At 46.2% G+C, this 15,342-nt stretch overlaps 4 protein-coding genes and 1 non-coding gene across 8 annotated transcripts; 2 read left to right on the forward strand and 3 right to left on the reverse strand.

Annotated features, from left to right (window-relative positions):
- The first annotated feature begins 3,980 nt into the window (after positions 1-3,980).
- LOC100827383 (membrane-anchored ubiquitin-fold protein 3) lies at positions 3,981-7,129 on the forward strand. 2 transcript variants are annotated; one of them, XM_024461828.1, is made up of 3 exons: positions 3,981-4,406; positions 5,653-5,820; positions 6,643-7,129. In XM_024461828.1, the coding sequence occupies exons 1-3, from the start codon at positions 4,274-4,276 to the stop codon at positions 6,696-6,698; spliced, it is 357 nt and encodes a 118-aa protein (XP_024317596.1). In that variant the 5' UTR covers positions 3,981-4,273; the 3' UTR covers positions 6,699-7,129. The 2 variants fall into 2 exon arrangements, with proteins under 2 accessions (XP_024317596.1, XP_003570633.1); XM_003570585.4 differs by having other exon boundaries at positions 4,010-4,406; positions 5,653-5,823.
- A 910-nt stretch (positions 7,130-8,039) lies between these two features.
- On the forward strand, positions 8,040-10,405 carry LOC100827681 (tRNA (carboxymethyluridine(34)-5-O)-methyltransferase). Of its 2 annotated transcripts, XM_003570586.4 has the most exons (3): positions 8,040-8,186; positions 8,315-9,455; positions 9,888-10,405. In XM_003570586.4, exons 2-3 carry the CDS (start codon positions 8,398-8,400, stop codon positions 9,970-9,972), a joined length of 1,143 nt encoding a protein of 380 aa, XP_003570634.1. In that variant the 5' UTR covers positions 8,040-8,186; positions 8,315-8,397; the 3' UTR covers positions 9,973-10,405. The 2 variants fall into 2 exon arrangements, with proteins under 2 accessions (XP_003570634.1, XP_024317595.1); XM_024461827.1 differs by lacking the exon at positions 8,040-8,186 and having other exon boundaries at positions 8,303-9,455.
- A 153-nt stretch (positions 10,406-10,558) lies between these two features.
- LOC100827990 (pentatricopeptide repeat-containing protein PPR5 homolog, chloroplastic) lies at positions 10,559-12,509 on the reverse strand. 2 transcript variants are annotated; one of them, XM_003570587.4, is made up of 2 exons: positions 12,128-12,509; positions 10,559-11,958 (listed from the first exon to the last, which is right to left on the reverse strand). In XM_003570587.4, the coding sequence occupies exons 1-2, from the start codon at positions 12,416-12,418 to the stop codon at positions 10,690-10,692; spliced, it is 1,560 nt and encodes a 519-aa protein (XP_003570635.1). In that variant the 5' UTR covers positions 12,419-12,509; the 3' UTR covers positions 10,559-10,689. The 2 variants fall into 2 exon arrangements, with proteins under 2 accessions (XP_003570635.1, XP_010236111.1); XM_010237809.3 differs by having other exon boundaries at positions 10,559-11,950; positions 12,128-12,294.
- Positions 12,510-12,647: 138 nt separating this feature from the next.
- On the reverse strand, positions 12,648-12,719 carry TRNAW-CCA. The gene has a single exon. It is a non-coding gene; the product is annotated as a tRNA-Trp (tRNA).
- Positions 12,720-13,087: 368 nt separating this feature from the next.
- On the reverse strand, positions 13,088-14,896 carry LOC100828294 (ATP synthase delta chain, chloroplastic). The gene is made up of 2 exons (XM_010237810.3): positions 14,011-14,896; positions 13,088-13,486 (listed from the first exon to the last, which is right to left on the reverse strand). The coding sequence occupies exon 1, from the start codon at positions 14,795-14,797 to the stop codon at positions 14,054-14,056; it is 744 nt and encodes a 247-aa protein (XP_010236112.1). The 5' UTR covers positions 14,798-14,896; the 3' UTR covers positions 13,088-13,486; positions 14,011-14,053.
- Between the last annotated feature and the right edge of the window lie 446 nt (positions 14,897-15,342).

The raw sequence follows: 15,342 nt of genomic DNA on the forward strand, positions 1-15,342 counted from the left end.
TCCCTCTCTGCCTTTTCCCGTTTTCCGGCCGGGCAGCAGGGGAGGAACGGCCACCTGGTTCTTCCATGTTGAATCAATGGACCATCCGTAGCAAAGGCGTCTGGTGCAGCAGGGCTCAGGCTGCTGCCGATGGAGCACTGGTGGCACCTGACCACGTCCTCGAAGCATCCAACAGCGCCCAACGCCGCCGCCGCGCGCGCGTCGTCGTCACAGACGCCGTCGTCCTCCGTCATTGACGTTGGCAAAGCATCTCCGTGCGCGCCCGCCGCCGCCGACCCCCTCACGGCACCCAGCAGCACGCACGATCATCTTCATCGTCCTCGTCGTGATGAACGCTCTCCTCGGCGCCGCTGTATTCTTCTCTGGCGTCGATGGTCGTGATCTCGGGGCAGCGTGAGGCGTGGATCGTCCGCGTCACGACGGGCGCTCCGCGGTGAACGGCGGTGTCGGAGACGAGAAGGGAGCGGAGGCCGACGACGAGATCGGTGGCGAATTTCTCGTCGGAGCGGGAGGAGACGATGGGCAGCGGCATTGGATCGGATAGGATTGGATGGTGGGCGCTGGGCGGTGAAGAAGGGACCGCTGGAACGGACGGTGAGGATGATGATCCGAGCTTTTGAGGGTTGACGATGCTTTTATACGTCGACGGGAGGCGTTTACTTTACTCTCTCCGGGAAGGCAGGAAAGGAAGGAGGAAGGCGATCGGGGCACATGACGATGAGATCTTCAAGTGGCATGTACTCCGGTTACAATTCTTTTCTGTAAATCGTGGCCCGTTTGACCGGCATTCCTTCCGGGCTGATTCTAGCACAAAGTTCCGGCCCAGGTAGATGATCGGCAGCCCGCAAATAAACTGCCTGCTTCTCTAGAGCGCACACTAGTTCTTCCTGACCTGCACACAAGCCTCTTACGCAGCCCACGGGCCACATGGATCGATATAAACTTACTGATATAAAAACAATAAAAACTGACGTTGAATTTTCGACACCGCAGCCACGAACCTGACGGGGAAACGCATGGCTGATACTGATACTAGACAAGAGGAGAGAAAGCCTGTCGTGCTTTACACATACCTCTGACGACGCTCAGCACTGAGCTGACAGCGATAAAGTCCAGTCCTTTTTCCCCCCTCTCCCGCGTTTCGACACTCGGCGCCTGCGTGTCCTCGTAGCGAATGGTTTCTGAACCACCATCTATCTTGGCTAGAATTTCACTCGCAGATTACATATTCTCCACTAGGCTGAGAAGTTCCGCTTTATTCTTTGCCAAATGCGTCTGCTGCTGCTACTCTGTTGTCCTGCATACTCGTACTTGCACTAGCAGCGGATCTTTTTCAGGTGTCAGTAGCTCCATGGCTGCACTACCGCTTGTAGCATAGTGCTAGACAAGATCAGAAAAGGAAGTCGCGGTGAGATCTATTTATTTGTTTATTCATGTGCACAAAGAACTTATTGGCATATGTCCTGCCTGCAAACCAAGCATGTTTGCCACTAACCACCTACAGATTCTGCAGCGAAGAGATAGATGCCACACAACTCTGATATTTAGAGCAAATCATTTGGGAATCGACCACACAACACTGATATTTAGGGCAAATCATTTGGGAATCAACAAAGGAAATCGGTATAGAAGAAAGAACAAAAGAGGAACGGGCGGTGGTGGAGTAGACCATGTGGATCCAATCCAATCATCAGTTCAGTACTCTTCAAAAAAAAAAAAGAATCATCAGTTCAGTTCATGTGGCATAGAGTTCAGTTAAGTTAACAACAATACCAGGCACTCTAGTCTCTGAAGGATCAGATTCCAAGTTGCAGACTAAACAACAACAGGATGGCCGATGGTGATATCTTGGGCAGATATAGACAAGCTGAGGGTGTCGTGAGGTAAACGCTAACGGTGATTATACTAGCAACCAGCAGTCTTCTTACCTGTTAATTATGCATGCGTATAGAGGTTAGGTGTCATCTCCAGTCAACAATTGGAGCCTTGTGGTTTATCCATTACTTGTGGCAACCTTCTTCCTGTGTCCTTTTTCTTCTTCTTCTTAACTGTTCCAGTTGGGCTGGTAAACGGAACATTGACATTTATCCTGTCACATCGAGCAAGAAGAATGTGAGATTCCTTGGTGTTTTTAGCAGCGATGGAAATTATGGCCAGGAGCAAACGGAGACTAGGTCCGGATTTGTTTGGACTGGGAATAGACACAATATATAATCTGTAGTAGGAGTATGTGCTTAATGTTTTTTGCCTCGAAAGATTCTTCAGACTTTGCTTGCACTGCATCCCTCCATGATTTGCTTGCTGGGACGAACTAACGAAAGCATGAGCACGGAATCCGGAGCTCCGCTACACGACAGTTCGGGGGGTATTTGCCACTAAAATCGAGCCCCTTTCCAGCTGAGAAACAACGGAATTACTCCCACCATTTTATAATTCTTGTCGCTGTTTTAGTGTAGAGAGCACACTATAAAAAAACTACAACAATGGAATATTCCTTCTTACTTGAAACGGCTTACATATCAGGCGCTTAAAAAAAGCTTTTTTTTCTTCTAAGAAACCAGAAATGCACTCAACAGAAACCACTTTGTTCTGCTAACTGTTTCCTTGCTTTATATGTACATTATAGCAAAGACACCATCTGCAGAAATGTGTATGAGCTTTTGCTTAGTGGGTGGCTTGGTGCATGTATACATCTCGTGGTCGTCAAATGAGGAATATAATTGAGTTGGTTGGTTGGAATGAATAGCGCAACCTTCTCAGACCAGCTAATTCAATGTAATGCGGATGTTGATTGGTCATTGTACATGGAAATATGCAGGTACTCCCTGCATGCCTAAGAACAAAGAGACATTAACTCTGATCAAGATATATAGAACGTGTTGTCAGTCTTACATAAATAAAAAGAGTTGCGTCTGGTACTCCGTGCTATTGACATGAACTATCCTGTGACAATGACCACCGGCCAGTCTCATCTTCAGAGGCTATCATGTACGGAGTAGTAAGCTTATAACTATGAAGACTCCGCATTGAGTATTAAGCTAATGACTTAATTAGGCTTTGTCTGGACACTGGAACCAGGACTTAAGTCTAGACCGAGCAAATAGAAGAAGTTCAAGAATGGAGGGGCAGGGGCAAATTAAGTACTAATGCTAGTATTTCCCCCTTTTTCCGCACATACTACTAGTTTTTGATAAAAAAACTCAACTAGGCTTTGTTTGGAACGAGTTTCTATTTGTGATTTATCCAATTCAAGTTACAATCCTAACGACCGGTTCGCTATCTAACGAAAATTGAGTGATTGTGTTAAAAAAGAGTGCTAATATGATATATGCAACTCCAACTCTTGCGAATTCGAAAAGTACCACTGCAGTGGCATCTTTCGAATATGCAGGAAAATTAGACGATACTTCTAGGACAAAATTTGTTTCTCGAACGACAATACTTCAAAATATTCCCTGTATAAATTTTGTGATACCAACTCGATCGACTTATAAAATACTTGTCGAACCTGGTCGGTTCGACTTCGATATGATATTTTGACCATTCACTTGTATAAATGTGCAGATTTAAACAAAAAATTATACTCTACAATATAAAAGTACTTTATGCGATTGCTTTAGTATCCTAATTTTTTCGAAATCTTCGATCAACATAGAATTACAAAACAAGTACTGCACTAAAACAACGACATGTATTTACGAATGGAGTGAGTATTTTCAAACAGAGACAATATTTCTTTTCACCCGACATGGCTCCTCGTACAGGCGTAGACCCATATAGGGACGATAGCATCCACAAATCCCAAGCAAACCAAGTCAAACCTCGTGGTACAAGTTCGATCATAGAAAGCATCGTCGGTCAATTTTTTCGATGATTGGCCAATCTAGGAGAAACCCTTTGATTGCTACACCGCAATTGATCAATCGAGCCATATTTCGCAGGAATCTTACAACATCCCGTGAAATTCGCACGGTTGCGAAAAAGAATACATTTTTAGAGCTTGGAGTGTGTACCCGTTAGTTAAAATACCGAGGAAGCCCACTAGCCTCTGTCGTCTCCACCTTCTTCTTCCCTACCCCTCCTCGCCGAGTCGCCGTCCCCTCGCTTTCAGCCTCCACAAGGAAGCAAGAATTCTCCGTCAGAATCCGGCTCTGAGCCGATTTACGAGGATTCCGTGTGGCCCTTTTTTTGTGCGTTATGGACTCCTGATCCGGGGTTTCTCGGATCTTTTGGGAGGAAGGTGGGTGGGGGCGAGCGGTGATCTGGCCGGGAGATGGCCGGCGGGAAGGAGCCGATCGAGGTCAAGTTCCGGCTGTTCGACGGCACGGACATCGGCCCCAGCAAGTACGACCCCTCCACCACCGTCTCCGCGCTCAAGGATTTCATCCTCGCTCGGTGGCCGCAAGGTGAGCCCGCAGATTCCGATCGGTTTGGTAGCGTACATGTATCCTGTGCCGCGTCCTGATCCGCTTGCTTGATTTCGGTGACCAAAAAAGAAGAGGAAGACGACCATGTAGTTCCTCGGATCATGTATAGTTTCTTTTACGGTTGTTGCGTGGTGCTTTTGCAGAGCTAGTTTTGCTCGGGGCAGATCAGTGCTGTTGGCTTGTTGTTGGGCCTGATTTGTTCTTCTTCTCTTGATGGTGGATGCGTCTGCCCAATTGAGTCACGCATACCTGCTGCTTAATTATTTTCCTTGGGCTTTATTTAACACACTGTCCTAGAACTGTCCTAGAACTGGCCGACTGGGTGTGCTATATAAACGGTCAATTGATAAATTCCTTTCTCAGGATACGAATACCGCCTTATAGAAAACCTCACCCAGGCATTGATTATTGCCAAACTGGAGCAGTTTAGCCAATTTTGTTGCAGGAATCCTTAAAGAGCATTTTTTGGCAACAATTTTATTGATTTGGGGTCTGAAATCATAAAGTTGAATGGAAGGCCAGATTCGCAGATATTGATTATAGCCAAACTGGAACAATTTTGCCAATTTTGTAGCAGAAATCCTTAAAAGAGCATTTTTGGCGACGATTGGACTGATTTGAGTCAGAAATATACAAGGACCATTGTCTTGCCTAGCTGTAAGTTGCCATTAGAGTGATTACTGATTGCTTGCTGTCATGCATTCCATGAATAGAGTTCTGTTAGCAACTTAACACTATGAATGCAGTTGCCTCTTCATCATTATGCGAGCTGAGGTCCTTTGCATGCTATGCATTATGTCTAACAATCTGGTAGCAGTTATATGATAATTATGATTATCACAGTCCGGTAAGGATCATGTAATACTTGGAAGAGATGCTGCTGGCAGAGTCAATAAAAATCATAGCAAGTAAAATTGAATAATTGCCCAGCTGAATCAGCAGCAAGAAATAATAGGATCATGCTGGGGGTACTTGTTAATCCAACCACGTGGACACTAACCACCATCAATCCAAACATGGGCATTACGATTGGGAATCGTACAATGGCATTTGTTATCCTCTCTAAGACACTTGTTTGATTATGGTCTTATGGATGATAATCCTGCTGTCTAGATCGGCACTTTTTTTCAAATACCTACTCTTAGACAACCAGAACCACTTATGCTTACCGCACTCGAGAGTTTATTTTGTTAAAATATTTTTTTCTTATCATTTCTTATGACAGATAAGGAAATAAATCCCAAAACTGTCAATGACCTGAAGCTTATCAATGCTGGAAGGATATTGGAGAATAACCGGACACTTGCGGAGTCCCGTGTCCCAGTAGGAGAGGTCCCGGGAGGTGTAATTACAATGCATGTGGTAGTGCGCCCTCCGCAAGCTGACAAAAACAGTGGTATTGCTGACAATTTTATGTCTGTTTCTCGCATTGTTTTCTTGGTTTCATTTATGATTTCTTTTGCTCTTTGTCTTCAAACTCTTACATGGAATGAATTAAAGTGCTGGATACGGTCAACTATTATGTTAGAGACATCCTGCTCCTTGTCTCGTAGCAAAGATGCCCAACTTTTCCCACTGGAGAAATTTACTCCTTTTTAAGTAGTGTTTCATCGATAACAGAATGCTATTAGTCAAATACTCGATTCAAACTTTGTAGCAAGCTGTGTCGGCGTTTCCTATGCATATAGAGGCACGAATAAAGGTTTTGACCGAGCCACACATGGTTTTAATGAAGGTTCAGTGATAGTGATGGATTGCAGTTACTATAATCCTTGTGATTTGTGAAGTTCTGCCTAACTCATTTTGTTTTGTGTGTGATGCATTTGAAAAATATAATTACGACAATGATGGTGTTACATGATCAATTGTGTTAAAATGTGCTATTTGTGAGGTTGAGTTGTTTTTAACCATGTTCTGGCATAAACTATTTAATCTACAAAAGGGTGAGAAAAACAATGAATGCCCACATAAGTGTATTTTGTTTATAACGTCTGTTTAGAACATCAGGAGACATGATAGAATTATGTTCTTCTTTGTTCTGTAACTTTTGAGACACTCCCGATGTTGCAATGATATGTTTGTGATGATATATGGTCACTCGTGGATACGGTCATGTAAATAATTGTTTTTTGTATGATCTTCTATATGTATGCTTAAAGCTGTCATATCTATTCGACACACACCTTTAAACATTTGTTGTTTTGCCCCTTTACAGCGAAGCAGCTTGCGAATTCCCCCAAGCAGAACAGATGTGGATGCACCATACTGTGAACGATGCCTTCCTGATTATGTACAATGTGTCTAGCTCTAGGATTTTGCGTCTGCTTTTGTTGCATCCACAAGTGCACGTGTATTCATTTTGACATCCAGTTCTTGGAGCCATTCAAACCCTAGAATTACACATATATACTTGCCTCCTGTACAGCGAAAATATGCTTTGGAGCCGGGAGTAGAAGATTCTGCATTCATGGTGCAGTGGGATTCTTGGTGCTGTAAATGAGTCTGTGCAGGAGTCAAGGATTGGATGCTTGCTGTTGTATAAATTGTAATGTGAAAACAAACAAAAATATCTTTTTGGTCGTTCTTTTTGTTACATTGACATTTTATCGATTCTTTTTAGCGCCGTTATTTGTCATGTAAAGCATAAATATTGTACTCAAATATGTATATTGGGAAAAGGAGTGATATATTTCTTTTTTTTTTCTTTTTTTGACGGGGAAAGCAAACTTTATTAATCTGAAAAGACATATGTAAAAGATTGACACTCCCTCCGTTTGGGTTTATAAGGTCCACATGAAATTTTATGCCAAACTTTGACCACAAATTACATTGGTAATATGAAATTCACAAAAGATATATTCTTGGATTCGTATTGAAAACTTTTTTTTAATGGTATACCTTTTATATACATATACTAAATATAATTGAATAATGTTTGGTCAAAATGTAGCACGGACTTCAATAGAAGTCTTATAAACCCAAACGGAGGAAGTAGAAGGGGTATCACCCAAATACTTTGATCATGCTGCGCTGTACTAGCCAATGCATAAGTAACCTCGTTGGCTTCTCGAGGGCAGAATTCAAACTCAATCCTGGTGAAATTGGCCGCAAGCTTGGAGTATTCATCGATAACAGCTGCTGCTGTGCCATGGAATCTGTTCACAGTTTCCATTGCACAAATTATCAGAGTTGTATTGTATAAGAAAGAAAGAGGAAATCAGAAAAGAAAGGAAAAATGGAACACACGGATTGCCTGTATATTTTACAGTCGTTAAGATTTTTTTTGAGAGGTACAGTATTTAAGATTTAAGAAACTGAGTTTTTTTTTAGAATATTTAAGAAACTGAGCTTTTTTTAGAGCATTTTTTTGACGGTTTTTTTAGAGCATTTAAGAAACTGAGTTTTTTTTTTGAGAAACTGAGCTAACAAAGGGGAAAATTCGAAGCTCGCATGGGCCGTGTCTCGCGGGTATATGGGCTGTGTGTTGTGGGCCTTATCTCTGCTGCTGCTTGGGCTTGGCAACAAATCACACAAGCCCAAGACGCAGCAGCACCTCCTCCAGCTGGCCCTTGCCCGCCGACGCCGCTGTCTCTCTCTTGAAGTCGCCCCCGCTCTCCGCCGTCTCCGAGCGCCTCTCTCACCGCCCCCCCCCCCCCCCCCCCCTCCCGACCACCTCTTGCTCCCGCCTGGCTCACCCACCGCAGGCAAGCTGCTAGCAGCGGTCCTTCTCGCCGTGTCCTCCCTCCACGCCGGCAGCAGGTACAGGCTTCCTTCTCCGGCGGCCTCCCTCTCTCCTCGCCCCCTCTCTCTCGTGGTTCCTTCCCTGCTATTTAGATCTGCTCACGAGAGTTAAATTCCGCAGCGATTTGTTGTTTAATTTTTCACAGGAGAGGGTCGGTCGGCGGGTCATACGCGGCGGCGACTGGGTCCCGGTGGAGCGTGGCCTAGCGACAAGCTTCTGCATCGTTGTATGATCCAAATATTTTCGAGGATAGCAGCAAAGAGCACTCGCCGACTCATCTCTGCATCTAACCCGCATAGTTCAATCCTTCATCGTGAAGAATTCTCTTGTTGGAATCCAACCTCTCGAGGTATTAGCACCAACGACTCCATGAGGTCGGATGAGAATTTGGAAGCTCAGGACGCATCCCTTCCTGAAGGGAAGAACCACAGCTGCTCCCCTGGTGTCCAGTCCACTCCAGACATCGAGAAGAAGTACGTGCACTGCGTCTACGATGCTATAGCTCCTCATTTCAGCTCCACGCGGTTCGCCAAATGGCCCAAGGTCGCGGGGTTCTTGAACTCGTTGAGGCCAGGGTCTGTCGTGCTGGATGCGGGTTGTGGCAATGGCAAGTATTTGGGCTTCAATGCTGAATGCTTCTATGTAGGCTGTGATATAAGCCCTCCGCTGATAGAGATTTGCGCGGGGAGGGGGCATGAGGTGTTTGTTGGAGATGCCGTCAACCTCCCATATAGGGAAAATGTTGGTGACGCCGCGATCTCAATAGCAGTGTTGCATCATTTGAGTACCGAGGATAGGCGGAGGAAAGCCATAGAAGAGTTGATCCGTGTTGTGAAGAGAGGTGGTCTTGTGCTGATTACTGTCTGGGCTGTGGAGCAGGAAGACAAGTCACTTCTTAACAAGTGGACTCCCTTATGTGACAAGTATAATGAAGAGTGGGTTGATCCTAGCAGTCCTCCGGTGCGTAACCAATCAGCTACCATGCTAGATAGCATTGAAGAGAATGATGAAGACACGGGCATCACGAAGCAAACAGATGATGAGATGAAAAGACGTTATGATGGTATGGATGATAAGACCACTGCACTTTGTAGTAATTCTATTGATGAGCATGACAAAACCCAGCAGGAGTACTTTGTTCCTTGGCATCTACCATTTCACCGAGCTGAAATTAGTGGTGCATCTGCTGCTGCTCTTCAAAATGGATTTGCAAAGAAAGATGATAAGAAGGGTACTGTTGTCTACAACCGCTATTACCATGTCTTTGTTGAAGGGGAACTTCAAAGGTGGAGTATTCTTACTCTGAACATCCACATGGAAAATGCTTCTTTTGTTTTCTCTTCTTATCCATGAACCTGCACAAGTGAGATATTAAGTCACATCATATTTGTTCTTATCAAAATTAATAGAGGTGGCATACAGACTTTCTATTTCATATCATGCTATGTTTTCTCAGCGATGCCGTACAAGCTATTACATTTTATATTGTTATTTTGTGAATTTTTGTTCGAGGCAGATACAGCACAATTTGGTTACTCATTTATTTTTTTACATAAACAATGGCGCGACTTGATAGGAAATGCAAGGTTTACATGCAGTTTGATGACTTTGATGTAATTATTTAACAGAATAAGGAAATGAATCATCTGCTTTCTGTTGATCCATCTATGGTCTTTTTGATTGAAAATATCTTGTATTGTTTACTGTCATCATTCCAGGTTAGTTGATGGGATGAAAAATGCAGCTATCGTTGACCAATTCTACGACAAATCCAACTGGTGCATAGTTCTCGAGAAGCTTTGAGCTGCAGACAAAATGATGGAGAGAATGTCATCTGGAGTCCTGACCTTTGTGTTGTAGGACCGTCAGTTAGACTGAGGCTGAGCACACAGTTTTGAGCTCGAAAATGTATGGGGCTGAGTGGCTGGCACAGTTTTCTCAGTTGAACAGATCATTGAGAATGCAGTATGCACTTCGCTTCTTGTAGCTGAAGATCAGTTCTTTTGCTTGTTATTATCTTCATTGGCATCATCTTGCTTCATCTTCATGGGTGTCATGAATCATGGCTCGTGTCTTGTCAGGACTGCTCAATATTTCCAGGGCCGTCTGACTTGCAGAAGTTTTGTACTATCTTCCATACTATCAATCTCGTGAATTGGCATGATTGCTTGCACTATTGTCATGGAGTATCTCTTGTATAATGGAACACATTTTAATGAAGTGAGCGCTGTCATAATTTTCAGTTGCGTACCTGTCTACTCAGTTTCAGGTCTAAATCAACTGCATTCAGTTTTAGATCGTCCTACACTGTGTGGTTCGGTTGGTTTTGGTGAACGTGCATGGGAAATATTCCTAAAATTTTAAACCCTGCCATCTAGGATGGTTAAAATTCGAGCAACCAAACACATGGATCACCTCTTCTCTAGGACCACCCTCTACATGTATCATTTGGTACAAGCAACTGAACACACTGCTGTCAGGCGGTTCAGAAACGAGATTTGTTAGAACAGCAGCGCCACATCAAGAAGCTACTTGCCAAACGGTAAACTTTGGTTCGCTTGAAGTAGCTGTTTCAGAATCGCTTTCAGAGTATATGCTCGGCTTGATCACGGAGTTTGAACTGGGTTTCGCTTCCAATGGACTTAACTTTGGCTTGCTTGAAGCAGCAATTTCTGAATTAACAGCAGAATCTCTGTTTGGCTTGCTTGCAGAGTTTGAGGTTTGTACTCTCCTGGGTTTATTTGCAGAGGTGCCAAATGCTTCGAGAGCATCCAGAAAGAACTTTTTATTCGGAACAATACCCTGCTTGTTCATTCGCCCGAGCAATTTCTGGACAAGCACCTTATCGTTCGCCCTGGTGTAAGCCTTGTAAAGCAACTTGTATGTGGAGGCTCCTGGCACGACACCTTTCTCAATTGCAGCATCCAATAGCCGGTCTGCTTCCATAGGCAAGCGGTTCATGCAGTAGGCATCAAGCATTGCGTTCAAGGAAGACAGGGGGACAGTACTTTGTGAGTTCACAAGCTCATCAAAGATCTGTTGGGCCTTCGAGACGCAATCACAATACGCGTACATCATGATGAGACATTCTTGTGTCACATAACTTGGTTTGAATCCCAATTCATCCATCTTCTCAAGTACAGACTCAGCCTTTTCTTTGAGTCTTGCCTTCCCATAATTCGTTATCATGGAATTAAACGTCGGGTGGGTAGGCCTCTCCTTGGATCGCAATAAACTCTTGAACACCTGCTCCATCTTGTCGAATATCTGCTTCCGTCCATATGAATCTATGAGTATGTTGAATGTGATCACATCTGGACGGCACTGCTTGCTCTTCATCCGCACCAACACAGATTCCATCTCTTTGATCATGCCATTCTTCCCATATCCATCAATGACTCCATTATATGTGTAAATATCAGGAGTGACCAGGCTTTCATCCAGATCCTTGAACAAGATCTCCACCTGCTTCGCGTCACTGGCCCGAGCACAAGCCCTCAAGAGAATGTTGTACGTCACGATGTTCGGCTGGCATCTCTCAATGGTCTTCATCTTGTCAAAATAGCCGAGAGCCTTAGCCAAGGCCTTACTCTTGTCACGCGAATGCAGGTGCGCGCCGATGAGGGAATTGTACACGGAGGTGTCCGGCTTGCACCCGCTGTTGCGCATCTGAGAGAAGAGCCACATAGCCATCCGTATCTGCCCCTTCTTCCCCATCACGGATATCAGCTTGGAGTAGATGCCATTGTCAGCGACGTACCACCGCTGTTTCTGCATCCATCTGAAAATCTAGCAGAGCACCAAACATCAGAGAAACGAGCAGAAATGTGTAACAGACATCAATTTCGCATATCATAAACTGTTAATCCACAGTGGAAAGCTTAAATCATGTGCAGAGACATCCTATTTTTTTAAAGGTGTGTTAGGCAATAACTAGTGTACGTGTACGGTCGCTCACCTCGAGGCATTGGACCCAGCCGTCATGGCGGCCGAGCTCCTCGAAGAGGAGGAAGCAGTGCTCGGTGCGGACCACCTTGACGTGGCGGTCCAGCACGGCCACCAGCCGCTCCTTGCCGCCGGCGGTCTTCCGCAGGAAGAACCGCACCAGCTCCGCCGCCTCCCCCTCCCCGGCGTCCGCCGCTCCGCGCCGCTTGCCCCTGGCGGGCGCCGCAGCGGCGGCCGCCACCGCCACGTGACGCGGGGAAGCCAGCTGCGGCCATGGGCTAGACGTGCTTGGGTAGGCGAGCATTTGGGTTTGGATCGAAGGAAGGAGGAAGAAGAGAAGAGATTTCTAGAGTTGCATTGGATTGGCAGCCGCGCCCGGAGAGAGGAGAGCTTCTGGGTTCTGGATAGGGGGGAGGGGATTACTGGGGTTTTGGACGGTTCAGATGGCGGGGTTAGTGGTAGATGGACGGTAGATTTGCACAGAATTAATTAAAAAACTAACAAAAAAGGAACCGGTTTAGGATCGGGGGTATTGAACCCGACGTGAATCGAACACGCAACCTTCTGATCTGGAGTCAGACGCGCTACCATTGCGCCACGGATCCGGTATGCTATCATGTGCTAGTTGGTCATATACAATCAATAACATACAATCAAAATTCGCATTAATATGACAAGTGATGCTGCATTTGTTCGCTACTTATCAGAATAGAGCTTATCTTAGCTTGCTTGATCTCATAATCTGCTTGCAACAGAAGTACTAGCTCAGGTGCACGGTTACGGTTTGTCCGCATGGATGATCAAGATTCAAGAGCAAAGCAACAATTTGGCCAGTTTGCTGGATGCCCGGATGATCAAGAGCAGTATTGTGCAAAACACAGGAGAAATTATCCCAAACGAGGAAGGCAGTTAGGCAGGGAGGCACAGGGACACGGCGCCAAGAAGAACCAGTTAACTTCGTGAGCAGCAGGAATAATAACTCATGCCTGCCGTATGTATTTTCAAGCATAAGTTGGCGACACACCGAAACGAAAATACATAATGCAGCAAGATCTTATTTGCCGGTTGATACCAATGCCACATTCTGGACACATCTATACACACAACTGCATCGGCAGCTATACATGCTGTTAACTTCATCGCCTCAACTTGGGAGCCTTGGGAGGAGGAGCAAACTCGCTATAATTGAGTATTTTTGAATTACAAGATCTCAACAGCAGAAAGCAGAAAGGAATTACAATGGCTTATGCCAAAAAATGATTATGCAATTACTATTTTGTGTAGAAAAAGAATGCCTTCCTCCATCACATTTGCAGGTCTGAAGAAGACCGACGTTCTTGCTGAGTGCTGCAAATCCGTGTGACAGTAATTACTGCAAAAGGATGAGAACCCATCACAGATTAGATTGATGGTATAAACAAAATAAACAGGCAATTCACCTAATTTAAAATGACCGATTGGGAGTTAAGGCTCAAGCTAGGCATTTGAGACTTGTGTTAATGTGGATGAATTTCTCTTGTGGTCTATCTGATTTCTAAAGAGATGCTCTGCAAATTACAATGCCTAAACACATGTAGTAGCCACTTTGCTCTTCGATCAACAAGGCTATGCAATGCGTTCATCTACATGGACTTTGACTCTACAGATAGCAATAAAGTTTGTGTTGCCACGGCAATCAAAAGCTTCTCCCCATTTCTCCTTGGTCTCAGTTCCAGTCTAATTTGCAGATCTTTTGGATACAGTACACAACTTTCTCCTCTGAACTTGACAAAAGATGGACACAACTACAAACACAACACCAATGCAGGAATCAAGTCATTATGTATTTTAACACTCCATCAGATAATGGTACAGAAGGGCAGGTATAGTAGCAGGGACGGCAGAAAAATGAAGGACCTAAAGCATCAAGGGCAACGCGGCGAGGAAGAGAGCCGGTCGATCAGACGTCGAGGGCAACGGAGGGCAACTCGAGCTCGGAGGTGATCTCGGCGATCTGCTTGCGGACGCTCATGTCGATGAGGTTGGAGCTGTCGCGGCCGTACTGCACGGTGAATCCGGCGATGAGGTCCGGGTCGATGCGGGTCTTGATCCGGACGTTGGCGGCGCCGGTGATCTTCTGCACGTGCTGCGCGATCTGGGCGAGGTCCTCGGACTCGAGGTTGACGACGGAGGTGACGGTGGCCTCCTCGGTGCCCGTGAGCGCGTTGTAGGCGGTCTCGAACTCGCGCACGATGAGCGGCATGAGCCCCGCGCGGCTGTTGTCGACGACCACGTTGAGGAAGTTGGACACGTGCGGCTGAAGCTCCGAGGAGGTGGAGATCTCCTCGATGAGCTGCGCCTTCTCGTCGCGGGGCACCGTGGGGTTGTCGAAGAACTCCGAGACGGTCTCCTCGAGGAAGATCTTCTCCAGCTTCTCCATGTCCGACACGGTGGCGTCGAGGGTGCCGTTCTCCATGGCCACCTCGGCCAGCGCCGTCGCGTAGCTCTCGGCGGCCGCGTCCTCGCCGGCTCTGGGCCGGAGGAGGTCGCCGCGGCGGCGGCGGGGCGGGGCGAGGCGGAGGGAAGGGAGGCCCCGGGCCACCGCGCAGGCGAAGGAGGCCGTGCGGGGCGCCGCGGCGGCCGCGGAGGAAGGAGATGCGGCCGGGCGGAGCGCGACGGAGGTGGTGAGGCGGAGGGCGGCCATTGCTCGCGTCGTGGAGCGTGAGGCGGGGGAGAGTTGTTGGAGCTCGGGGGCTTGGATTTGGGCTGGGAGGAAGAAGAGGGGTTTGGGTGGGGAATGGACGGCGCGCAGAGTTGTCGCGAGATCGGACGGTTGAAGGGCTCCAGGAGTCCTGCCTGGCTGAAGATGTGTGGCTCTTGGAAGGATGAGATGGATAAGAAATGGACGATTGTGTGCCAGAAGGACAGGATAGACTCAGGCGGCCACTTGGGAGTTGGGAATCAACTAAAAGGCTTCTTGTCTTGGTAGTATACTGTACAAAATTGCATCTTCTTCAGAGGCCAAATTCGGGTCAGCAAAGCAGCAGGGCCCAAACCAAAACAGGGTTCAGAAATCGCTGTACAAGTTGACAGGATTCAGAGAACCTAATGTGGAACCACAAAATACACAAGCATCGGATCATTCGAACCGAAAATCAGAATGAAACGAACAAAACCTGCTCTGCAAACGGTTCTCCGGCGTCTCAAAGAATTTGACAGGTTGAAATTGCATTCATAAATGTCTGCTTC

This window comes from Brachypodium distachyon, chromosome 3 (genome assembly GCF_000005505.3).
Source record: "Brachypodium distachyon strain Bd21 chromosome 3, Brachypodium_distachyon_v3.0, whole genome shotgun sequence".
NCBI lineage: Eukaryota > Viridiplantae > Streptophyta > Magnoliopsida > Poales > Poaceae > Brachypodium > Brachypodium distachyon.